The sequence below is a fragment of the Triticum urartu genome, chromosome 3A (genome assembly GCF_056163025.1).
Source record: "Triticum urartu cultivar PI428250 chromosome 3A, HENAU_Tu73, whole genome shotgun sequence".
Classification (NCBI taxonomy): domain Eukaryota; kingdom Viridiplantae; phylum Streptophyta; class Magnoliopsida; order Poales; family Poaceae; genus Triticum; species Triticum urartu.
Genome location: NC_141875.1, coordinates 706,192,451 through 706,212,782, shown reverse-complemented (window position 1 = coordinate 706,212,782; position 20,332 = coordinate 706,192,451). Strand labels below are relative to the sequence as shown.

At 44.0% G+C, this 20,332-nt stretch overlaps 3 protein-coding genes and 2 non-coding genes across 9 annotated transcripts; 1 reads left to right on the top strand and 4 right to left on the bottom strand.

The window, feature by feature from the left end:
- Nucleotides 1-6,193: 6,193 nt before the first annotated feature.
- Nucleotides 6,194-6,898, top strand: LOC147981923 (uncharacterized). Its single transcript, XM_087514167.1, has one exon. It carries the CDS (start codon nucleotides 6,347-6,349, stop codon nucleotides 6,599-6,601), a length of 255 nt encoding a protein of 84 aa, XP_087370293.1. The 5' UTR covers nucleotides 6,194-6,346; the 3' UTR covers nucleotides 6,602-6,898.
- A 380-nt stretch (nucleotides 6,899-7,278) lies between these two features.
- Nucleotides 7,279-14,337, bottom strand: LOC125528945 (uncharacterized). Of its 5 annotated transcripts, none has more exons than XM_087514162.1 (7): nucleotides 14,057-14,337; nucleotides 13,626-13,691; nucleotides 8,321-8,991; nucleotides 8,036-8,233; nucleotides 7,858-7,950; nucleotides 7,645-7,779; nucleotides 7,279-7,532 (listed from the first exon to the last, which is right to left on the bottom strand). In XM_087514162.1, the coding sequence occupies exons 1-7, from the start codon at nucleotides 14,214-14,216 to the stop codon at nucleotides 7,506-7,508; spliced, it is 1,350 nt and encodes a 449-aa protein (XP_087370288.1). In that variant the 5' UTR covers nucleotides 14,217-14,337; the 3' UTR covers nucleotides 7,279-7,505. The 5 variants fall into 5 exon arrangements, with proteins under 5 accessions (XP_087370288.1, XP_087370287.1, XP_087370290.1 ...); XM_087514161.1 differs by having other exon boundaries at nucleotides 8,036-8,248; nucleotides 14,057-14,335; XM_087514164.1 differs by having other exon boundaries at nucleotides 8,036-8,248; nucleotides 14,091-14,335.
- A 1,431-nt stretch (nucleotides 14,338-15,768) lies between these two features.
- On the bottom strand, nucleotides 15,769-15,841 carry TRNAK-CUU (transfer RNA lysine (anticodon CUU)). Its single transcript has one exon. It is a non-coding gene; the product is annotated as a tRNA-Lys (tRNA).
- Nucleotides 15,842-16,383: 542 nt separating this feature from the next.
- Nucleotides 16,384-20,276, bottom strand: LOC147981922 (GPI-anchored protein LLG1-like). Its single transcript, XM_087514160.1, has 3 exons — nucleotides 17,514-20,276; nucleotides 17,355-17,414; nucleotides 16,384-16,968 (listed from the first exon to the last, which is right to left on the bottom strand). The coding sequence occupies exons 1-3, from the start codon at nucleotides 17,599-17,601 to the stop codon at nucleotides 16,610-16,612; spliced, it is 507 nt and encodes a 168-aa protein (XP_087370286.1). The 5' UTR covers nucleotides 17,602-20,276; the 3' UTR covers nucleotides 16,384-16,609.
- Nucleotides 19,868-19,940, bottom strand: TRNAK-CUU (transfer RNA lysine (anticodon CUU)). Its single transcript has one exon. It is a non-coding gene; the product is annotated as a tRNA-Lys (tRNA).
- Nucleotides 20,277-20,332: the final 56 nt, after the last annotated feature.

Sequence of the window (20,332 nt, the reverse complement as noted above, 5' to 3'; positions counted from 1 at the left end):
CTATAATATATCAGGGACATATATGATGATCCTTGAGATATTCGCGATGTTTGACACCACAAAAGTAGAAATCAAGAAGGAGCATCAATTGTTGATGGTTGGTGAAACCACTAGTTTCAAGAAGGGCAAGGGCAAGAAGGGATACTTCATGAAATGGCAAATCAGCTGCTGCTCTAGTGAAGAAACCCAAGGTTGAACCCAAACCCGAGACTAAGTGCTTCTGTAATAAGGGGAACAACCACTAGAGCAGAATTACCCTAGATACTTGGTAGATGAGAAGGCTGGCAAGGTCGATAGAAGTATATTGGATATACATTGTGTTAATGTGTGCTTTACTAGTACTCCTAGTAGCACCATGGTATTAGATACCGGTTCGGTTGCTAAGTGTTAGTAACTCGAAATAAAAGCTACGGAATGAGCGGAGACTAGCTAAAAGGTGAGATGACGATATGTGTTGGAAGTATTTCCAAGGTTGATCAAATATCGTACGATCCCTCTACCATTGAGATTGGTATTAAAACCTAAATAATTGTTATTTGGTGTTTGCGTTGAGCATAGACATGATTGGATTATGTCTATCGCGATACGGTTATTCATTTAAGGAGAATAATGGTTACTCTGTTTATTTGAATAATACCTTCAATGGTCTTACGCCTAAAATGAATGGTTTATTGAATCTCGATCGTAGTGATACACATGTTCATGCCAAAAGATATAGGATAGTAATGATAGTACCACCTACTTGTGGCACTGCCACTTAAGTCATATCGGTATAAAACGCATGAAGAAGCTCCATGTTGATGGATCTTTGGACTCACTCATTTTTGAAAGGATTGAGACATGCGAACCATGTTTGTTGGTAGATATGCATATACAAATGGATCATTTGGACTCACTTGATTTTGAATCACTTGAGACATGCAAATCATACCCCATGGGCAAGATGACTGAAAGCATCATTTTCAGTAAAATGGAACAAGAAAGCAACTTGTTGGAAGTAATACATTTTGATGTGTGCAGTCCAATGAGTGCTGAGGCGTGTAGTGGATATCGTTATGTTCTTACTTCACAGATGATTTGAGTAGATGTTGAGTACATTTACTTGATGAATCACGAGTCTGAATTATTGAAAGGTTCAAGTAATTTCAGGATGAAGTTGAAAGATCGTCGTGACAAGAGGATAAAATATCTATGATATGATCATAGAGATGAATATCTGAATTACGAGTTTGGCACAGAATTAAGACATTGTGGAAATTGTTTCACAACTAATACAGCCTGGAACACCATAGTGTGATGGTGTGTCTGAACATCATAATTGCACCCTATTGGATATGATGCATACCATGATGTCTCTTATTGAATTACCACGATAGTTTATGGGTTAGGCATTAGAGACAACCACATTCACTTTAAATTGGGCACCACGTAATTCCGATGAGATGACACCGTATGAACTATGGTTTAGAGAAACCTAAGCTGTCATTTCTTAAAAGTTTGGGGCTGCGACGCTTATGTGAAAAAGTTTCAGGCTGGTAAGCTCGAACCCAAAGCGGATAAATGCATCTTCACAGGACACCCAAAACAGTTGGGTATACCTCCTGTCTCAGATTCGAAAGCAATAAGGGATTGTTTCTAGAATCGGGTCCTTTCTCGAGGAAAAGTTTCTCTCGAAAGAATTGAGTGGGAGGATGGTGGAGACTTGATGAGGTTATTGAACCGTCTCTTCAACTAGTGTGTGGCAGGGCACAGGAAGTTGTTCCTGTGGCACCTACACCAATTGAAGTGGAAGCTTATGATAGTGATCATGAAACTTCAGATCAAGTCACTACCAAACCTCGTAGGATGACAAGGATGTGTACTACTTCAGAGTGGTACGTAATCCTGTCTTGAAAGTCATGTTGCTAGACAACAATGAACCTACGAGCTATGGAGAAGCGTCGGTGGGCCTGGATTCCAAAATGGCTCGAGGCCATATAATCCGAGAGAGGATCCATATATGAAAACAAAGTGTAGACTTTGGAAGAACTACTTGATGGTCGTAAGGCTGTTAGGTACATATGGATTTTAAAAGGAAGACGGACAATGATGGTAAGTATCACCACTAAGAAAGCTCGACTTATCGTTAAGATGTTTTCCAACAAGTTCAAGGAGTTGACTATGATGAGACTTTCTCACTCGTAGCGATGCTAAGAGTCTGTTGGAATTATATTAGCAATTACTGCATTATTTGTGAAATCTTGCATATAGGATGCCAAAAACCATTGTTTCCTTGATGATTTTTGAGGAAAGGTTGTATGTGATACAACCGGAAGGTTTTGTCAATCCTGAAAGATGCTAACAAGTATGCCAAGCTCCAGCAATCCTTCTGAGGACTGAAGTAAGCATCTCGGAGTTGGAATGTATGCTTTGATAAGATGATCAAAGTTTTGGGTGTATACAAAGTTAGAGAAACTTGTATTTCCAAAGAAGTGAGTGGGAGCACTATAGAATTTCTGATGAGTATATGTTGTTGACATATTGTTGATCAGAAATGACGTAGAATTTCTGGAAAGCATATAGGGTTATTTGGAAAGTGTTTTTCAATGGAAAGCCTGGATTAAGCTACTTGAACATTGAGCATCAAGATCTATAAGGATAGATCAAAACGCTTAATGGTACTTTCAAATGAGCACATACCTTGACATGATCTTGAAGGTGTTCAAGATGGATCAGTCAAAGAAGGAGTTCTTGCCTGAGTTGTAAGGTATGAAGTTAAGACTTAAAGATCGACCACGGCAGAATAGAGAGAAAGGACGAAGGTCGTCCCCTATGCTTAAGACATAGGCCCTACAGTATGCTATGCTGTGTACTGCACCTGAAATGTGCCTTGCCATGAGTCAGTCAAGGGGTACAAGAGTGATCCAAGAATGGATCACAAGACAGCGGTCAAAGTTATCCTTAGTAACTAGTGGACTAAGGAATTTTCTCGATTATGGAGGTGGTAAAAGAGTTCGTCGTAAAGGGTTACGCCGATGCAAACTTTGACACTATCCAGATTATTCTGAGTAGTAAACTGGATTCGTATAGTAGAACAGTTATTTGGAATAGCTCCAAATGTAGCGTAGTAGTTGCATCTACAAGATGACGCAGAAATTTGCGAAGTACATACGGATCTGAAAGATTCAGACCCGTTGACTATAACATCTCTCACAAGCATAACATGATCAAACCCAGAACTCATCGAGTGTTAATCACATGGTAATGTGAACTAGATTATTGACTCTAGTAAACTCTTTGGGTGTTAGTCACATGGGGATGTGACCTTGAGTGTTAGTCACATAGCGATGTGAACTGGATTATTGACTCTAGTGCAAGTGGGAGACTGTTGGAAATATGCCCTAGAGGCAATAATAAATTGGTTATTATTATATTTTCTTGTTCATGATAATCGTTTATTATCCATGCTAGAATTGTATTGATAGGAAACTCAGATACATGTGTGGATACATAGACAACACCATGTCCCTAGTAAGCCTCTAGTTGACTAGCTCGTTGATCAATAGATGATTACAGTTTCCTGACCATGGACATTGGATGTCGTTGATAACGGGATCACATCATTAGGAGAATGATGTGATGGACAAGACCCAATCCTAAGCCTAGCACAAAGATCGTGTAGTTCGTTCACTAAAGCTTTTCTAATGTCAAGTATCATTTCCTTAGACCATGAGATTGTGCAACTCCCGGATACCGTAGGAATACTTTGGGTGTGCCAAACGTCACAACGTAACTGGGTGGCTATAAAGGTACACTACAGGTATCTCCGAAAGTGTCTGTTGGGTTGGCATGAATCGAGACTGGGATTTGTCACTTCGTGTGACGGAGAGGTATCTCTGGGCCCACTCGGTAGGACATCATCATAATGTGCACAATATGTGATCAAGGAGTTGATCACGGGATGATGTGTTATGGAACGAGTAAAGAGACTTGCCGGTAACAAGATTGAACAAGGTATCGGGATACCGACGATCGAATCTCGGGCAAGTATCGTACCGCTAGACAAAGGGAATTGTATACGGGATTGATCGAATCCTCGACATCGTGGTTCATCCGATGAGATCATCGTGGAACATGTGGGAACCAACATGGGTATCCAGATCCCGCTGTTTGTTATTGACCGGAGAACGTCTCGGTCATGTCTGCATGGTTCCCGAACCCGTAGGGCTACACACTTAAGGTTCGGTGACGCTAGGGTTATAGAGATATTAGTATGCGGTAATCCAAAAGTTGTTCGGAGTCCCGGATGAGATCCCGGACGTCACGAGGAGTTCCGGAATGGTCCGGAGGTAAAGATTTATATATGGGAAGTCTTGTTTTGGTCGCCGAAAAAGTTTCGCGCATTATCGGTATTGTACCGGGAGTGCCGAAAGGGGTCCGGGGTCCACCAAGGGGGTCCAGCTGCCCCAGGGGCCACATGGGCTGTAGGGGTGTGTGCCTTGGCCTATATGGGCCAAGGACACCAGCCCCAAGAGGCCCATGCGCCAAGAGATAAGGAAAGGAAGAGTCCTAAAAGGGGAAGGCACCTCCTAGGTGCCTTGAGGAGGATGGACTCCTCCCTGGCCGCACCCTTCCTTGGAGGAAGGACCAAGGCTGCGCCCTCCCTCTCCCTTGGCCCTATATATAGTGGGGGGAAGGGAGGGTAGCAACACCTAAGCCCTGGCGCCTCCCTCTCCCTCCCATGACACATCTCCCTCCTCCCACAGCGCTTGGCGAAGCCCTGTTAGAATCCCGCTACTTTCACCACCACACCGTCGTGCTGCTGGATCTCCATCAACCTCTCCTCCCCCCTTGCTGGATCAAGAAGGAGGAGACGTCGTTGCTCCGTACGTGTGTTGAACGCGGAGGTGCCGTCCGTTCGGCGCTAGGATCATCGGTGATTTGGATCACGACGAGTACGACTCCATCAACCTTGTTCTCTTGAACGCTTCCGCGTGCGATCTACAAGGGTATGTAGATCCACTCCTCCCTCGTTGCTAGATGACTCCATAGATAGATCTTGGTGACACGTAGGAAAATTTTGAATTTATGCTACGTTCTCCAACAGGTTTATCGTCGTGCGAGCACGACGATGAGATTTTTGTCAATTGCTTCAGATTTATATAAGGGTCCTTATGGGCACGTGCACGAAGATCCCCCCCCCCCCCCCCCCCCCCCAATCACAAGGTCAAGCTTGCTCCAGTAGAGAAGCGGTGATAACAATGTGTCGACGGCTTGTTCTAGCTAGCGGTCTTTCAATGGCCTAAAGCCCTTAATGTAATTTTTATTATGCTTGAGTTCCTTTGTACTTCTGATAATTTTTATAATTTGAATCTTTTTCAAAAAATATATAAAAATTTAAAGTTTACACGAGACTTTTCTCGCCACTACCGCTCACATGGGAGTGAGGCGTCGTTTCAGCATCGTTCGGCAGCGACGCAGCGTACGCACCTAGTACGGTGGTACGCCGCCGATGGATAAGGACGATGTCTGTCCGCGCCCACAAGTCGCGCCAAAATTCTGTTGGTTCCATCTTGCATGGATCCACGCGCACGCAAGGCAACGTACGCCTGACGTGCCACCACGTGCCCAAAGCCTCCGCATCGTACGGCCGATGCTCGACCAGGAACGGACCGTGCACATGCATGCCCGCTGGCAGGCCACCGTCGGTCCTGTGCGCCCTGTCCACCAAAATGCCGGTTTTCTTGGCACGCCCATGCATGGCGCCGAGAAGCGATGATGACATCTCTCTGCCCGACGTTCCTCGATGGCCACGTACGGCCCACGGGCTCTTTCTTTCCTCTTGGAGCTTTCTCCAGCCGGAGAATCCATGGAGACGCACGATGGAGTTACCGTGCACATGCACTCAGGTTTTTGTCCATGCATGCATTTTCAGACGAGCTATGGATGATTTTTGCCGGAGACTAGTCGGACCGACCGGGCGGTCCCGGGCCACAAGCCGACACTGCAGGACGTTGCGTTCGGTAACAGGATTCGCCGTCCGTGTACGATCGATCACGGGCGCACTGACGCGCGGCACCGCGATTGAGCGACCCCGGACGGGCCATGAGTTTTATTTTATCCATGAAAACCACATGCACATGCATGGTGTTTTATTTGTTGCCGAGCGCCTGCGTCTGGCCAACCCGAGGCCAGCTCCTGGCTGGCTTCTCCTCCCTTCTATAAAGGCCAGGCCCTCCGCTGTTCATCGGCACTCCACACTGCCACAGCCCACAGCAGATCAACAATCTAGCAGCTTGCAGTCGAGTTGTGAGCGCGCCACGTAGAGCTCGCCGCACATCTAGCTAGATTGCCAGCTAACAAAACCATGACGTCGCGCCACCGGCGGCAGCCGTCGCGGGCGCTGCCTCTCGACTTCGACGTCGGCGACGAGCCTGCGGCGGCCGCATCCAAGGGCGCGGCGTCGACGCATGGACCCGCTGGCGGCCGGAGCGATGCTGCCAAAGCAGGGCAGGTAGGCGAAGGCCAGGGCAAGAAGCTGCCTCCGGCCACCGGCGGCGGCCGCATGCCGGCGCCGGAGGGGGCTGGGAAGGGGCACTGCGACGGCAACGATGGCCGCTAGGTAGGTGGCCACACGTTGGCCGCACATTCCATGCGGCAGCTAGCGCACGCTAGCTGTTCGATCTGCCCGAAAAGCACGACGGCCTAGCTTGGCCGTGCTCTCTACTTCTCGGCCGGCCAGTTTCCAAATACTACTACATATGTTTGGGAGTCCAGTATGTGATCCCTAGCTACTACTCAGTGTTATCTACTCCGTATGCTCGAGGAGAGCTCCCGCCCACTGTGCCTCTGCTGACTAATCTGTATCAAGTGTACAAACATGCTAGTACTTTGTATAATGCAAAGACTAAGCAAGAAATCGTCCGTGCCTAGCCTCTGATCACTCACTAAATAAGCTCCAGAGTTCTTCCATAAGCTGTGATTTCTGATTTGAACTTTGCACGCTTTATTTTCTGCCAATGCTTTGACAAAAATGCTAAATGAATGTATCAGAACGGATCTGGAACATGCATGCAAAATGAACGTGGGTGGAGAAGGACGGACACACATTATCGCTTTCGCCGAGACAATGCGCATGCGTCTACTGCCTGCAATGCGTGCTGCCCAATTGTAAGCCACCATCAGGTGCATGCCATCGCATGGTAAACCTGACGCAGACGTGGACGAGCAACAGTACGGATAAATCTGTCGTGATCAAAGGACTACAAGAGAGGCGATTTATCTGGGGAGATCTCGAGAAATCGGACGTAAAAACGATTACGGAGTGGAAATCGAAGGTACTTGGTAGCTTAACAAGCTCTGAAATATGTCGTAGTGCTCGTTACATTGTCCACGGATCAAGGAGCCACACGGCCCTGCGAAGTTCCAGGGTACTAGTAGGAGATCCTCGGGGCTGCTCGTGCTGCTGTGAAGAGCATACCCTCGCCCATCTCCCGCTGAACGTCCGCCGTGTGAAGAAGATCCGGTTAATCACGGCCATCACACTCTTCTTCCTGCAAATTTCAGGAGTAGAATGTGTATGAATAGGAAGCTAACAATTAGTAGTACTGTGAAATAGTGTGAAAATTGTTGAATGGCTGTGTTTCTTTCGATTTTAGTTCGTACATCTGCGGATTCTTCGCCGTCAGATCCCTCGCCGTCAGAACCCTCGCCTTGATCGTACGAGAATTGCCCTGTAGGTCCTCTACCAGGGCTGGTCTCGGGGGATGGATTATCTACCTCCATTGCTCCGGAGCCGAACTGTATCCAATTCAATCGTTACTGAATCGATCGGACATGTAATCACTGTGAATGTAAGTAAATTAGTATGAGCTTCACCTGACGTTCTGGCTGTGAACCGCTGAACTGAGAGCGCTGCAAGGGAGTGCTGGCTGGCATACGCAATAGCACTGAGTCCTGGCGCGTCCCGGTCTGTCACGGTTCACAGCAGAACATATTACACACACACACACACGCATAGTACCAAGTGTTAGATACGATGAATTTGCAAATATACCTCATGATCCATTGAAGTGGTGAGGCTTGGACGCGCCCTGCCTGGTAGTGCCGACCATACAATGCCATTAATTCGAGCGCCACTGCAGAGCTCAATAAACTCCTTGACACGTTGATAAATTCGTATTAATATTGCCTTTTCGCTATGTGGGAGAGGGGGTACCATCCGAAGGCCTTCCAACACAATCTCAAGGAGCCCCTGCATGTCTCTAATCTGAGTGAAGCCGACATTGTTATGTCAACGAATTATTGGTGAAAATTGCAAGATGATCAGAAATGCTAGTACCATGGCATCATGACGGGCTATGTCACTATCCGTCCATCTCTCCGTTGAGGGCACCACGGCCCTCTGCTGAATGGCAAGAGGCTGAGAAGGATCACCTCCTTCGTCGTCGTCGCTATCATCTGATGATCCACTGGCATAATCGCCATGATCTAGCTCGTCTGACAGTACCTCCACGGATTCGTTGAGGTCAACGACTACCGACGGATATGGTCCGGGATTCACGGTTGGAACAACCACACCTTCTTCACGGACATGGTTGCCCCCCATCGGCGCCACTGATTGGGTGTGAGCGCCTCCAGTGGTAGTTAACCGGAGCACACCAGCATGAACAAACCGCACATACACCATTGGCCGTCCATACATAGAGTTACCAGGTGTGGTTGCAAACCTCATGTAACTACCCCAAGATAGGTCGCCTCTCACCTGCCTCAAGCCCCAACGGGCAGGGGTCCCATCAACCCTACCTACGACGACGCAAGCTTCGACAATCATATTCTTTCCAACCGTCTCAGGACCAAACTCGGCTTGGATGCATCTTTTAACGTCCATGAACCCACTGTTGACCATGTCTTTCACAAAAACTCTCTTGCTTGTGCACCTCGAGACATCAAGCCCATAAGGGCCCTCGCGTATGATGTCACCATAAAACATTAGCAAATTTTCCATTGTACCTACCCAGCACCATATTTATGCATACAAAGTCAGAAGAAAATAGGCTAACTCCTTAACAGCCCAAATCATTGATCTAATTGGAAAATAGTAATATCTAAACAGAACAGTTTGCACAAAAAAACACTATTACTCTACTTGCTAACATTTGCCTAAATGATTAACGGTTTTGCTAATTTACAGTCGAGTGATTTACAATTGGTTTTCATTCAAATTTTTGGCCGTTTGATCTCGTGCTGAGATCCGCGCTGGGAGCTGGCTTTTTCGGGCGTTTTTTTTTCTGTGTGTAACCAGGTGCGCTTTGGTTTCCCAGCCAGCCCGTTACAGCACATCACTTGGGCCTTGGCTCTCTGTTTGTCTTTTTTTTATTCCTATCCTTTCGCATTTCTTGGCGAGAGTTAAAGCTGAGAAAGGGAGCCGATTCTTGGCGATTTCCTCGTCATCCATGGTGATCCCGATCTCCTCCTCTTTCTCTTCAGCTTGATTTCCGCTCCAGTGCCGTGTGGTTTCAGTTGATTATCCTGGTCTTCTCCCTTTCCCCATTGAATTTCTTTTAGATCTTGTGGTTTGGTTCGATTCCCCTTGTGTTTGATGTAGATGTAGGTGTATGTGTAGTCGCATAGGTGGATTTTCCTGGCGAATCTTTTGCAGTTACAATGGTAGGAGCATGGATGTAGCGTTGGATCCGATTCCCCTGTCGATTTTCTTTCTGCTAGCCTGGGCGTTTGATTCTGCTGGCGTTTTCTGCTGTTAGATGCAGTGGTGTGCGTTCTTAGGTAGTAGCTGCATCTAAGTTACAGCAACTTCATAACTGTAATTTCATTTTAATTTCAGTGTAATTTCCTCCGAAATCACAGAGTGGTGACACTGTAATTTCCAGAGTTAACCACATTGCAATTTTTGTTGTAACTTCTGTGATTTTTAGTTTACAGTCACTGCAATTAGAATGTAATTTCAGGTTATTATAGTTCTATTTTCAGTATATTTTCAGGTTAATTACACTTCTCCCTTTCCCCTATGTTGGGTCTGCAAGCATTTTAGAACCTTTTTCTTTGTGGTTTGTCTTTGTTGGGTAGTATTTGTATCTGTTTTATAACCTTTTTTTCCTATGTTTTGGGTATTGTTGCATCTAAGTTTACAACAGCTTCAAAATTGTAATCTCATTTTAATTATAGTGTAATTTCCTCTGAAATTACAGAGTAATCGTATTGTAATCATAGTGTTGTTACAGTGTACTTGTAATCGCAATGTAATTACAGTGTAATTTTTAGGGTAAGTACACTATAAATCCCACTACTATGTTACTGTAATTACAGTGCAATTTCTCTATAATTTACAATGTTGTTACAGTGTAATTTCTATTCGTAATCACAGTGCATTTTTACTAGAATATTTACTGTATTTACAGTCAGTGCAATTACAGTGTAATTTCAGTAAAATTACAGTGGTAATTAGACTGTAAAGCTTAGTGTCTTTGTTGGGTATTGCATCTATTCACGCTGTCAATATATACTGAATCTACCTTTGTATCAAAAACTTTGTTCTGCACAGGTGCTTGTCCGGTAATTTCAGCAAATTGATAATAGTAATTTCAGTATTTTTTTTGCCACTGTAAATTTTAGTTTCCTTTGTCCTGGTGCTTTGAAACAAAACTGATCAGTTTCTTTGATTTTAACTAGTGCTATGTGCAATACACTATGTCAAATGGAAAGAATTTGTGCTCTCTGCTTTTCTTTCTTGTGAGTTTACAGGTTCTAGATCTCAAAGAAAATCACTATGCATGAGCAAAGACGTTGGAATTGAAGGATTTCCGACCTGTGGATCGTCTCTTGTATGATCTTCCATGGTTCTCCCCCACTTAGTAGTTGCGGTTTTGGTGTTTGTCTTTGCCCCAATTGGAATTGAAGGATTTCTAACTCCGTGGTTCTTTGTTGGTGTTTGTCTTTGCCCTTTCTTTTTTATTTCTCATTTCCTCCATGTAAGTACTTTAATTTCTGCCTTCTTGTTTGGTGTTTATCTTTGCCATTTCTTTTTTATTTCTCATTTCTTATATATACATTTTTCTTCATATTATCTTGTTGCAGTTGTGCTTCCCTGTAACCATCCGAAAGCATTGGTTTTCTTTCTTGGTTTGTTTGAACGGAAGAGCCTTTGCTTTCCTTGATCCAGCTTTTAATGAGCATTCTGCATTTCACTTGCAGATTAGCAATGATGGAAATTCAGAATCGATTCCAATTTCTTGTTTGATCCTTTTCTTTTCAGACTGCAAATTAACAATGATGCAGAAGAAGTCTTTTTTGCATCAGAGAGATGTTGAACTGCTTTTTTCATACTATGGATAGGGCAGTGTGTATGTTGATTCAGTGTGTAGTCATCTGTATAATAGGCAATCTGTATGTTGGTTCAGTTGTGTCTCTATAATCCATAGATGACACGAGGTACTATACTTCCAAGGTTTCCTTACTGTAATTTCAAGGTTTTTCACCTGCTTGTCATGAGTGCAAATGGGTCCAGCCCAACCCACGTACATACATACCAACTCATGACTCGGGGCTGCAAACGGGTGTATTTGAGACTCGACAAGTTCTGGTCATAATATCACTGTAATAATCACACGGTATGAGTGTAAGTTATGCATAAATATACTGTAATTTTAGAAGTTCTAGTGCTAATTTGACTAAGTTTTGTGTATCTAGACTTTAACTCTTAAGATATCACTATAAGTAGACTGCAAGTAACCAGTTAACAATCTACAGCAAAAAAAATGACAGTCTAACTATCACTGTAATTTTCTCCCAAATGGCTGTAAGTGGACCGTACATTTATGCCAGACCTACAGAGGGTACGGTGATGGATCAGTATGCTGTGGATCAAAGGGTACGTTGATGGTCCAGTTCCAACCCGATTAGGATTGACCTTTTAGCGTTGACGTACATACAGCGAAGATACACTAAAAAAGGGACACACAAATACATACAAGTGTCGTTCTATTATTGGTTGAAAAACTTGACTGATGTCCAATTGAATTTCAGTCAAACGTCAAATAGACACTCCCATGATTAAATGAGGACGCCGATAAGTGCCACACGTGTGGGCGTTAGGGAGTCCGCCCACACATTTTGTGTGGTGTATAAGAGGAACAACCCACACACCTATGTGTGGGCAAAACAACCAGCGCCTACACGCCTCTTTTTCCCCTCCCGATCCCTCTCACACGCGTGCGTGTCGGCGAAGTTGATAACGCTCACACGCCCGTATGTCAGGCCTCGTACCTCCTGGTCCCGCACGCCACGCGTGACGGTCACCGCGCGCCCGCAGTTGCCATGGTCCAGACCCTCGTCCATGTCCGTTTAACTGTAGTTGCCATGTCGCTGAACTACGGTTGCCATGTCGGACAACTGCAGTTGCCATGGTTGCTCAACTGCAGTTGCCATGTATGGTCTGATCTAATGTAGTTGCCATGATTTCATAACTTTAGGAGTTGCCACATACTAACACTAGGCAGTTGAGAGAGTTGCCATGTGCTCACAAGCATGCTAGGGCAGTTGCCATGTAAAAAGGAAGAGTTGACATCTGCTTACGTGCACATTAGGACAGTTGCCATGTACATGCACGTTAGGGCAATTGCCATGTATCATGCAAAAACATATGGCAACTCGGTAAAAGAGAGTTGCCATCTGCTTACGTGCACACTAGGCAGTTGCCGTGTACCCTGCAAAACACATGGCAAACTCGGGTAAAAAAAGAGAGTTGTCACCTGCTTATAAAGGACACTAGGGGCAGTTGCCATGTGCACTGCAAAACACATGGCAACTAGCAGCTTGGGTGTGGGAAAGAAGACGGACGTGTGGGCGAGATGACAAATGCCCACACACTAGCCCTTGTGTGTGCGTGCAAAGTGGCGCGTGGGCGAACTGCTGAACGCCCACACACCAGCCCCTCCTGTGTGATGAAACGGCCGTGTGGGCGACCGGCTGAACGCCCACACACCATAACAGTCCTACGTGGCACTAGAAATATGCTAAGATTCGTGCGCTCACAAACGGATACGGATCCACGCGTGTGGGCGAAATGCAAACGCTCACACGTGTGGGCGTTAACATTTCCGTTAAATTACTACAACACATGACATACAAGATAACAGTGTCTCTAACCCTTAACAAGTCAAATAAACAGCGGTCCCTAAACAACACATAATTAGTTAATTATTCCTAACCAAAACACTAAACAACATCTCACATGCGGGAAAAAAAACGCATTTGAAAGAGGCAACGCTGATCTATAATATCTTCAACTACTTCATGTCAAGATTCCAACTTTATCTCTAGTCCAAAACTTCTAGGGAAAAGTGGAAAACACTACTTAAAAGCTGATACGAGTCATACGACATTACGTATGTAATTACAAGTTGATGAAACAACTGAACTACACCATGAATGCAAAAAAAAAAAAAAACGGTGCGTTTCATAGGTCTTGACTTGATCTACAACTTCTTCAATTACCTCAAACAAAAAATCCAACTCCAAATGCTGCAAAATGTCTCCAAAGCAGCAATCTACTTCCTAAAACAGTAGTAGTACTGTAGTAGAACATTTAATTGAAATCACGACAGATAGCATGGATGCAGAAAAAATACCAGGCATATTGTAGCTCTCGTCTTGATCTATCTTTTCTTCAACTGCGGCAACTCCTGAATCGGCCTCTGAATACCAAAAATCGAGCTCAAAAACTGCAAAGTACTGTTCTTCTCCCGGAGAGGGAGAGGGAGAGGAAGGGAGGGAGGAGGGAGAGGAGAGAGGCGCAGCGGACAAGAGGGGAAGAAGAGATCATGTCCCTTTAAAGCGCAGCTGACGGCCTATGCCCTGCCGCCACTCCCAATGGCGGCAGGTGCCAGCAGACCTCAGGGCCTTGGGAAGTGGGAACACATCGCTGGTTGCAGTTCAGATCAGTGCAAACCTCGTAATAGATCCAGCAACAAAGTGTGTACATGGATTCGAAGCAATAAATCTCGCAGATTTGTTCGTGTGGGTATCTCATGAATCTGAAACCGATCAAGAACCTGAATACCTGATGATGAAACGAGACGAAGACGAAGACGAACCTCTCCGCTTGTTGATGAAGTGGATGTCGAGGAACACCCGGACCGGTCGGGTGTGGTACGCCGACCGCTTGCCGCCGGACTTCCCCTACGCGCTCCCCATGGTGCCGGCCCTGTCCGGCCACACATTCGGCGGCAGCGACCCCGAGTTCAACGCGTTCTTCAGAGTGCCCCTGCACACATAGTAGTAGATTTGACTTCAGAAGCGCGGAAACGTCGTGGGTTTCAGACTCTTTTCAGCAAGCAAAAAAAAAACTCCTGTCGAACAGTTGCGTCCTGCACACAGATAGATTTCACTACAGAACCGAAAACCCGGTGCGTACGTCTCAGCAAGCAGAAAACACACGAGACCCGGCAACAGTTGCGCTCGACTAGCTGTATATTTAAAATACATCACAATGCTTTTACATGGGAAATTTTGACTAGCTGTATATTTGGACAATACAAGCCTTTAATGCCTGACAACGTCAGACACATAAAAATCACTATATCATAAGACAAAGTGGCATATGAACAAATGAATATCGTAAAAAATCTAGCCGCGCCAAACACATGGGTTTATAAAAAGTCTAAAAATAGATATTAGAAATGATTTTTTTTAAATAACTAATTAGTCTAAGAAAAGCGGAAATCCAATTTGGCTCCCGGGAGCATGTGCTCCTGCGCGTGAAAAATAATTTTTGAAATGTCAAAATAATCCCAACAATTTTTTTATGTATTTATAGTCACATCCAGATGCTACCTGCAAAGTTGTAGGCAAAAAGGTTAAACATTTTGGGCTGTGAAAAAAAAAATCGAGCACCAAATGTTACCACAAAATGTCACCCCAAATTAGTCTTTTTTTCACAGATGAAACACTCACAAACATTCACGAAAAAATCAGAATTTTTTAAAAACATTTTACCACTTTTCTGCAGTACTATTCATCCAGGAGCAAATGTTGCCGGGAGCCAAAACGCTCCTCCCCTAGGAAAGTGCATACATAAACCCAAGATGCGTGGACAATATATACAATAGCAGAAAATATTATAAAACATTAATGTCAAAATGGGCTTTGCAAACACCAAAAAATAAATAAGACGCCAAAGCCAAATTAATAGAAGTAGAATTTTTATACATGAGAATTGCAAACCATAACTAAAATAGGTAGCAAATTAATAATTTGATTTTCAACCGACAATTACATATGTGAATGTAATATGCCTAGATGTTCAACACTTATGGGTTATTTAGACATGTAAGAAATGAACAGACCTAAAATAATTCATCTAAAAATGCCTTAAATCAACAAACAAAAGCAAAGCAAATAGAAGAAATAAAAATCAACATTAATGTCAAAACGGACTTTGCAAAAAAATAGAAATCCAAATTAATAAGAATATAAGATTTATGCATGCGAATTACAACAGATAACTAAAATATGTAGCAAAATAACAATTTGATTTTTTAGTTGGCGAATGACCTATGTGAATGTAACATCCCTAGATGTTCAGAATTTATGGGTTGTTTATGTTTAGATATGAAAGAAATGCATGGTAAATCAGGAAATAAATGAAACGCAAAAATGAACAAGTTAAAATGGTAAATCGGGAAATACACAGAAAAGAAGAAGTTAAAATGAACATGAATGTGAAAATGGGCCTTTGCTAACGCCAATAAGTTCAAAAAAAAAATCAAACATCGCCCACCTTGGGGCTCGAACCCAAGACCACAAGGTTAAGAGCCTTGCGCTCTACCAACTGAGCTAGACGGGCTTTTTGATAAATTTTCCAAATTTACTTTACTTGACTGGATCTTGTCAAGTGATGCGAACATAAGGTGATGCGCGTAAGTTTACCGTAGGCAAGGTTTTTGAGCAGACAACCGAAAAGTTCCACAGGAAATTAAGCTAGTTCCCTGCATGTCATTGGGTGATTGACTGATTGTTCCTATTTGCTATGTTGGACACGTCTACGGCGCCGGACAGCAGGCGGTGGCTGCTTTGAGCAAGGTGCAGAGATTCTTCGGGCCAATGTTCTGAAAATGATGTGCTTTTGTGTGAAGGGCATGACTGAAGATGTTCTAAGACGCCATCTCGATTGCATTACTACCTGGAAAAATATATCCAAATGGCACTACATATATAATGAACATGGCAGTGCATTAGCAAATGAACGCCCGATTATCAGTTAGGCCGGAAAATAATTACTCCTAGTCCCCTGATTTATAATTTGGGTCTTCACTCTGCCAATAGCAGGATGTGATCATATAATGTTGAATCTCAGGATGTCATGTAGTTCTGCCACAAATGGCCACATGATATCAATATAATATTTGGCATAGTAGTAACCAAGTACATTTATAAGAGGGGTTATTAGTCAAGTATATCAAGTGGTTTCTGAAGAGATATCTCATAGTAAAGCCAAATGTCCAGTCACCACATTAAGAGAGCGCCAAGGAGAACCAAACTGATTCTAAGTCTTACTACTTACAACTTGCAGCTGACAACATGCCATCTTTGGAGAAGTGCAAGGTATCACCACTCAATGGAACAACAGTGCTTCTAGTCCACACAAGATAGGAACCAAAGAACGGGAACTCCCTTGAGCTCGCCGCCCGCCACTTGCCACGCCGGTGCCTTTCCCTGGGACGCCTTCGCAGGAAACCCCTTCCTTCCCTTTGACGCACTCAGCGCCGAATAGGCCTGCTGGGTACGAGCCATGGAAGTTGATGTAGGAAAACATAGCGTCTGCACAGTTAGTGCTTTGATTGTTGATGTAGAGGGCAAATGGGCATGCAAATTCCTTGAAAGCATCACAGCATTCTTTAGGAGGATACTGTGGTGCTTTGCACCTGCTTGTGATGATTGTGTAGTCCTGGGACTCAAAGCTCATAGGGCAGCCTGATCAGCATGGACAAGAATTAACGGAAGCATATCAGATGAAGGTACTGTAAGTCCTGAACATGGTGAGATGTAGTACTATGTCTCCTTTTTTCTATGCAAGGACCGAAATCTTGGTTTCAACTTTCAGGTAATGTATATGGGAATTTGAATTCTAGAGTTCCAACTTTTAATAGGATAGTTGATAATTTCCATTGGTAGTCTACAGTCAAACTCTGTTTTTATAAGTCTAGAGAAACTCCACGTCAGCCTCTTCAATCCTAAGCGCATATGACCACAATCAAGAGAGTTATATTCAGTTAACAAGCATGTGGATTCAGTATCTTCAGAGTCTAGAAACTGTCATGGGATTCAACTTGGCAAGAGGAAGAAAGGAAACTACGTACCATTATTGGTCTGCAGCAAACTCCTCCCTGTAGATCCGGTGCTGGCCTGGAATACGTTATCTGCTCAAGCACCAAGGAAACAAAACAAACCCATCACAGCTCGCTCCCAGAAGCAAATACTAGTGCGCAGTAGTTGGGAGCATCGGATCACGCACGGACCAGACAGGAAGGGCGACGCGGAGGCGGAGGCGAGTCCGGCCAGGACGGCGGCGGGGAAGAGGAAGATGAACCCACGGGTCAGCGCCATCGCTTGCAAGCTGCTGGAGCTGTTTCAGCGGGTGGTTTCTGGGCGAGCACCACGAAGATGGGTTGGCACTCTGTTCGATAGTGGAGTGGTGGTGCGGAAATGGAGACCTACGGTCTCCGCTAGCACTTCAAAGGCGACGACGACCTCCATGACTTGACAGCGCAATACGTTATGTCGAGTCTAATTCTTTCCACACGACCACACAACATGATCTCACGGAGCAATTTTGCCCGCCCATACTCTGCATTTTGGTGGCGTAAATTTTTATGGCACATCATCAATCTTATAAGTAGGGCGATAGTTTCTGCCAGGAATGTGGCTTTAGATTGATCTATGTATTTATTTTGTAAGATCTTGTTGAATAATGTAATAAAGATTGGTTGTATGCATCACATGATGCAGAGGCCGGGGATAATCCTTCTTTTGGATTTTTTTATAGGTTTTGCGGCTTCAATTTCTGAACAAGTTTACCTCAGCGTGCTATTGCTCCATTAAGATTGTTTGGTTTTGTCCAGCTGGAGACTTCGAACCTTTGTACGACTGGTTGAAGTCATACAAAGATAGAAAAGTGATACAAAGGTGCAATTGTCGTACAACATGAGCCTAGCTCGTGGTTGTTTAAATTTGAAGTATTAGGCATGAGATCTTGGAAAACTGGTTTTTTGAGATATATTTTTTAGTAAAACCAACTTTTGTGAGTTTTGTTGTTATGATGAGTCTATACAATACCTTGTTTAGATGGAAAAAGATAGGAAACCACATTTGCACCTTCCACAGGGCACATGCCATTGTTGTCAACCCCATTCACCACTGCTACAAAATGGCAATCGTTCAACACGTATGCTTCACCTGATCCACTGCGAGAGCACCCTGGAATCATCAAAATACGAATGACATGATCCCCCCATCAACATCTTGGATATCGCTGCACCGAACTAGCCCAATCGGATCCAAGGTGAACAGGGGGTGCCACTAGCCTTGGATATTGCCAACAACTTCATTCCTTTTCGAAGTTTAGGTGGCGTCACCACTGCTCTTGGCGCTGTGAGCCTCTAATTGCTACGGCGGGGACTTTGTTTTCTTTTTTCTTCTTATAATCTTTCGGCTGTGTGCATTCTTAATGTCTCTTTAGATATTATGTTGTTGCAGAGGCCGGATGTAATTGATATCATCTTGGTATTAATATACCTCCTTTATCAAAAAAGGGGCACATGCCATGACTCTCGCCCGGCTCATCGCCTCATGCATGCTTTTCCCACCCCCTTTCTCTTCGGCTAGGTGGCTCAGGGTGTTGCCTTGTGAAGACAAGATTGTAGTATGTATACACGAGTACGACGGACCATAGTTGGAGCACAACATTGGCTTCCATATCGATGCTGGCCACAAGGAGCACGGAGCATAGGCCACGATGCTGGCCTGCTGGGAGCCTTGCGAGGGCCGGGCACGATGCCCACACAGCAGGCGGAAGCAGCAGCGGTAGCAACACATGTGCAGTGAGGCAAAGGCGGTGCCGACCGCTACAAAGCTGCGCTTGGTGATGCCAAGCACAGGCAAAGGAAACCTATGTTTCAACACAAGGCCTACATCATGTAAATGTTTCGCTCGACCAACCTATGCGGAACATTAATGTCAAAATGGGCTTTGCAAACACCAAAAAGTAAAGTAGGAAGCCAAAATCAAAGTCAAATTAATAAAAATAGAATACTTATACATGAGAATTATAACCCATAAATAAATAGGAAGCAAAATAACATTTTGATTTTCAACCGACGAATGACATATGTGAGTGTAACACGCCAAGATGTTGATCAACACTTATGGGTTATTTAGACATGTAAGAAATGGACGGACCTAAACTAATTCATCTAAAAATGCCTAAATAAATCAAGAAATAAATGCAACACAAAAAAGAAGAAATAAAAATCAACATTAATGTCAAAATGTTCTTTGCAAAAAAATAGAAATCCAAATTAATAAAAAAAATATAAGGCTTATACATGAGAATACAAGAGGTAACTAAAATAGGTAGCAAAATAACAATTTTTTTGTTTTTTTAGAATAGCAAAATAACAATTTGATTTTCAGTTGGCGAATAACCTACGTGAATGTAACATGCCTAGATATTCAAAATTTATGGGTTGATTATTTATGGAAGAAATGCACGGTAAATCAGGAAATAAATGCAACACCAAAAATGACGAAGTTAAAATGAACGCAAAAATGAGCTTTTGTTAAGGCCAACAAGTGCAAAAAAATAAAAATTAGACGCCCACCTTGGGGCTCGAACCCAAGACCACAAGGTTAAGAGCCTTGCGCTCTACCGACTGAGCTAGACGGGCAATTTGTTAAAGTTTCTAAATTTGCTTTCCTCGACTGGGTTTTCTCAAGTGATGTGAACATAAAGTAGTACATGCGCGTAAGCTTACCGTAGGCAAGATTTTTGAGGAGACGGCCGAAAAGTTCCACAGGAAATTAAGCTAGTTCCCTGCATGCGATTGGGTGATTGACTGATTAGCATGATGGGCACGTCTACGGCATCGGAGGGCAGGCGGTGGCTGCTATGAGCAAGGTGCAGAGATTCTTCGGCCAATGTTCTGAACATGATGTGCTTATGTGTGAAGGACTGAAGGGCACGGCTGAAGATGCTCTAAAACGCCACCTCGGTTGCAGTACTGCCTGGAAAAACATATCCAAAAGGCACCATACATATACATATAAATACATGAACATG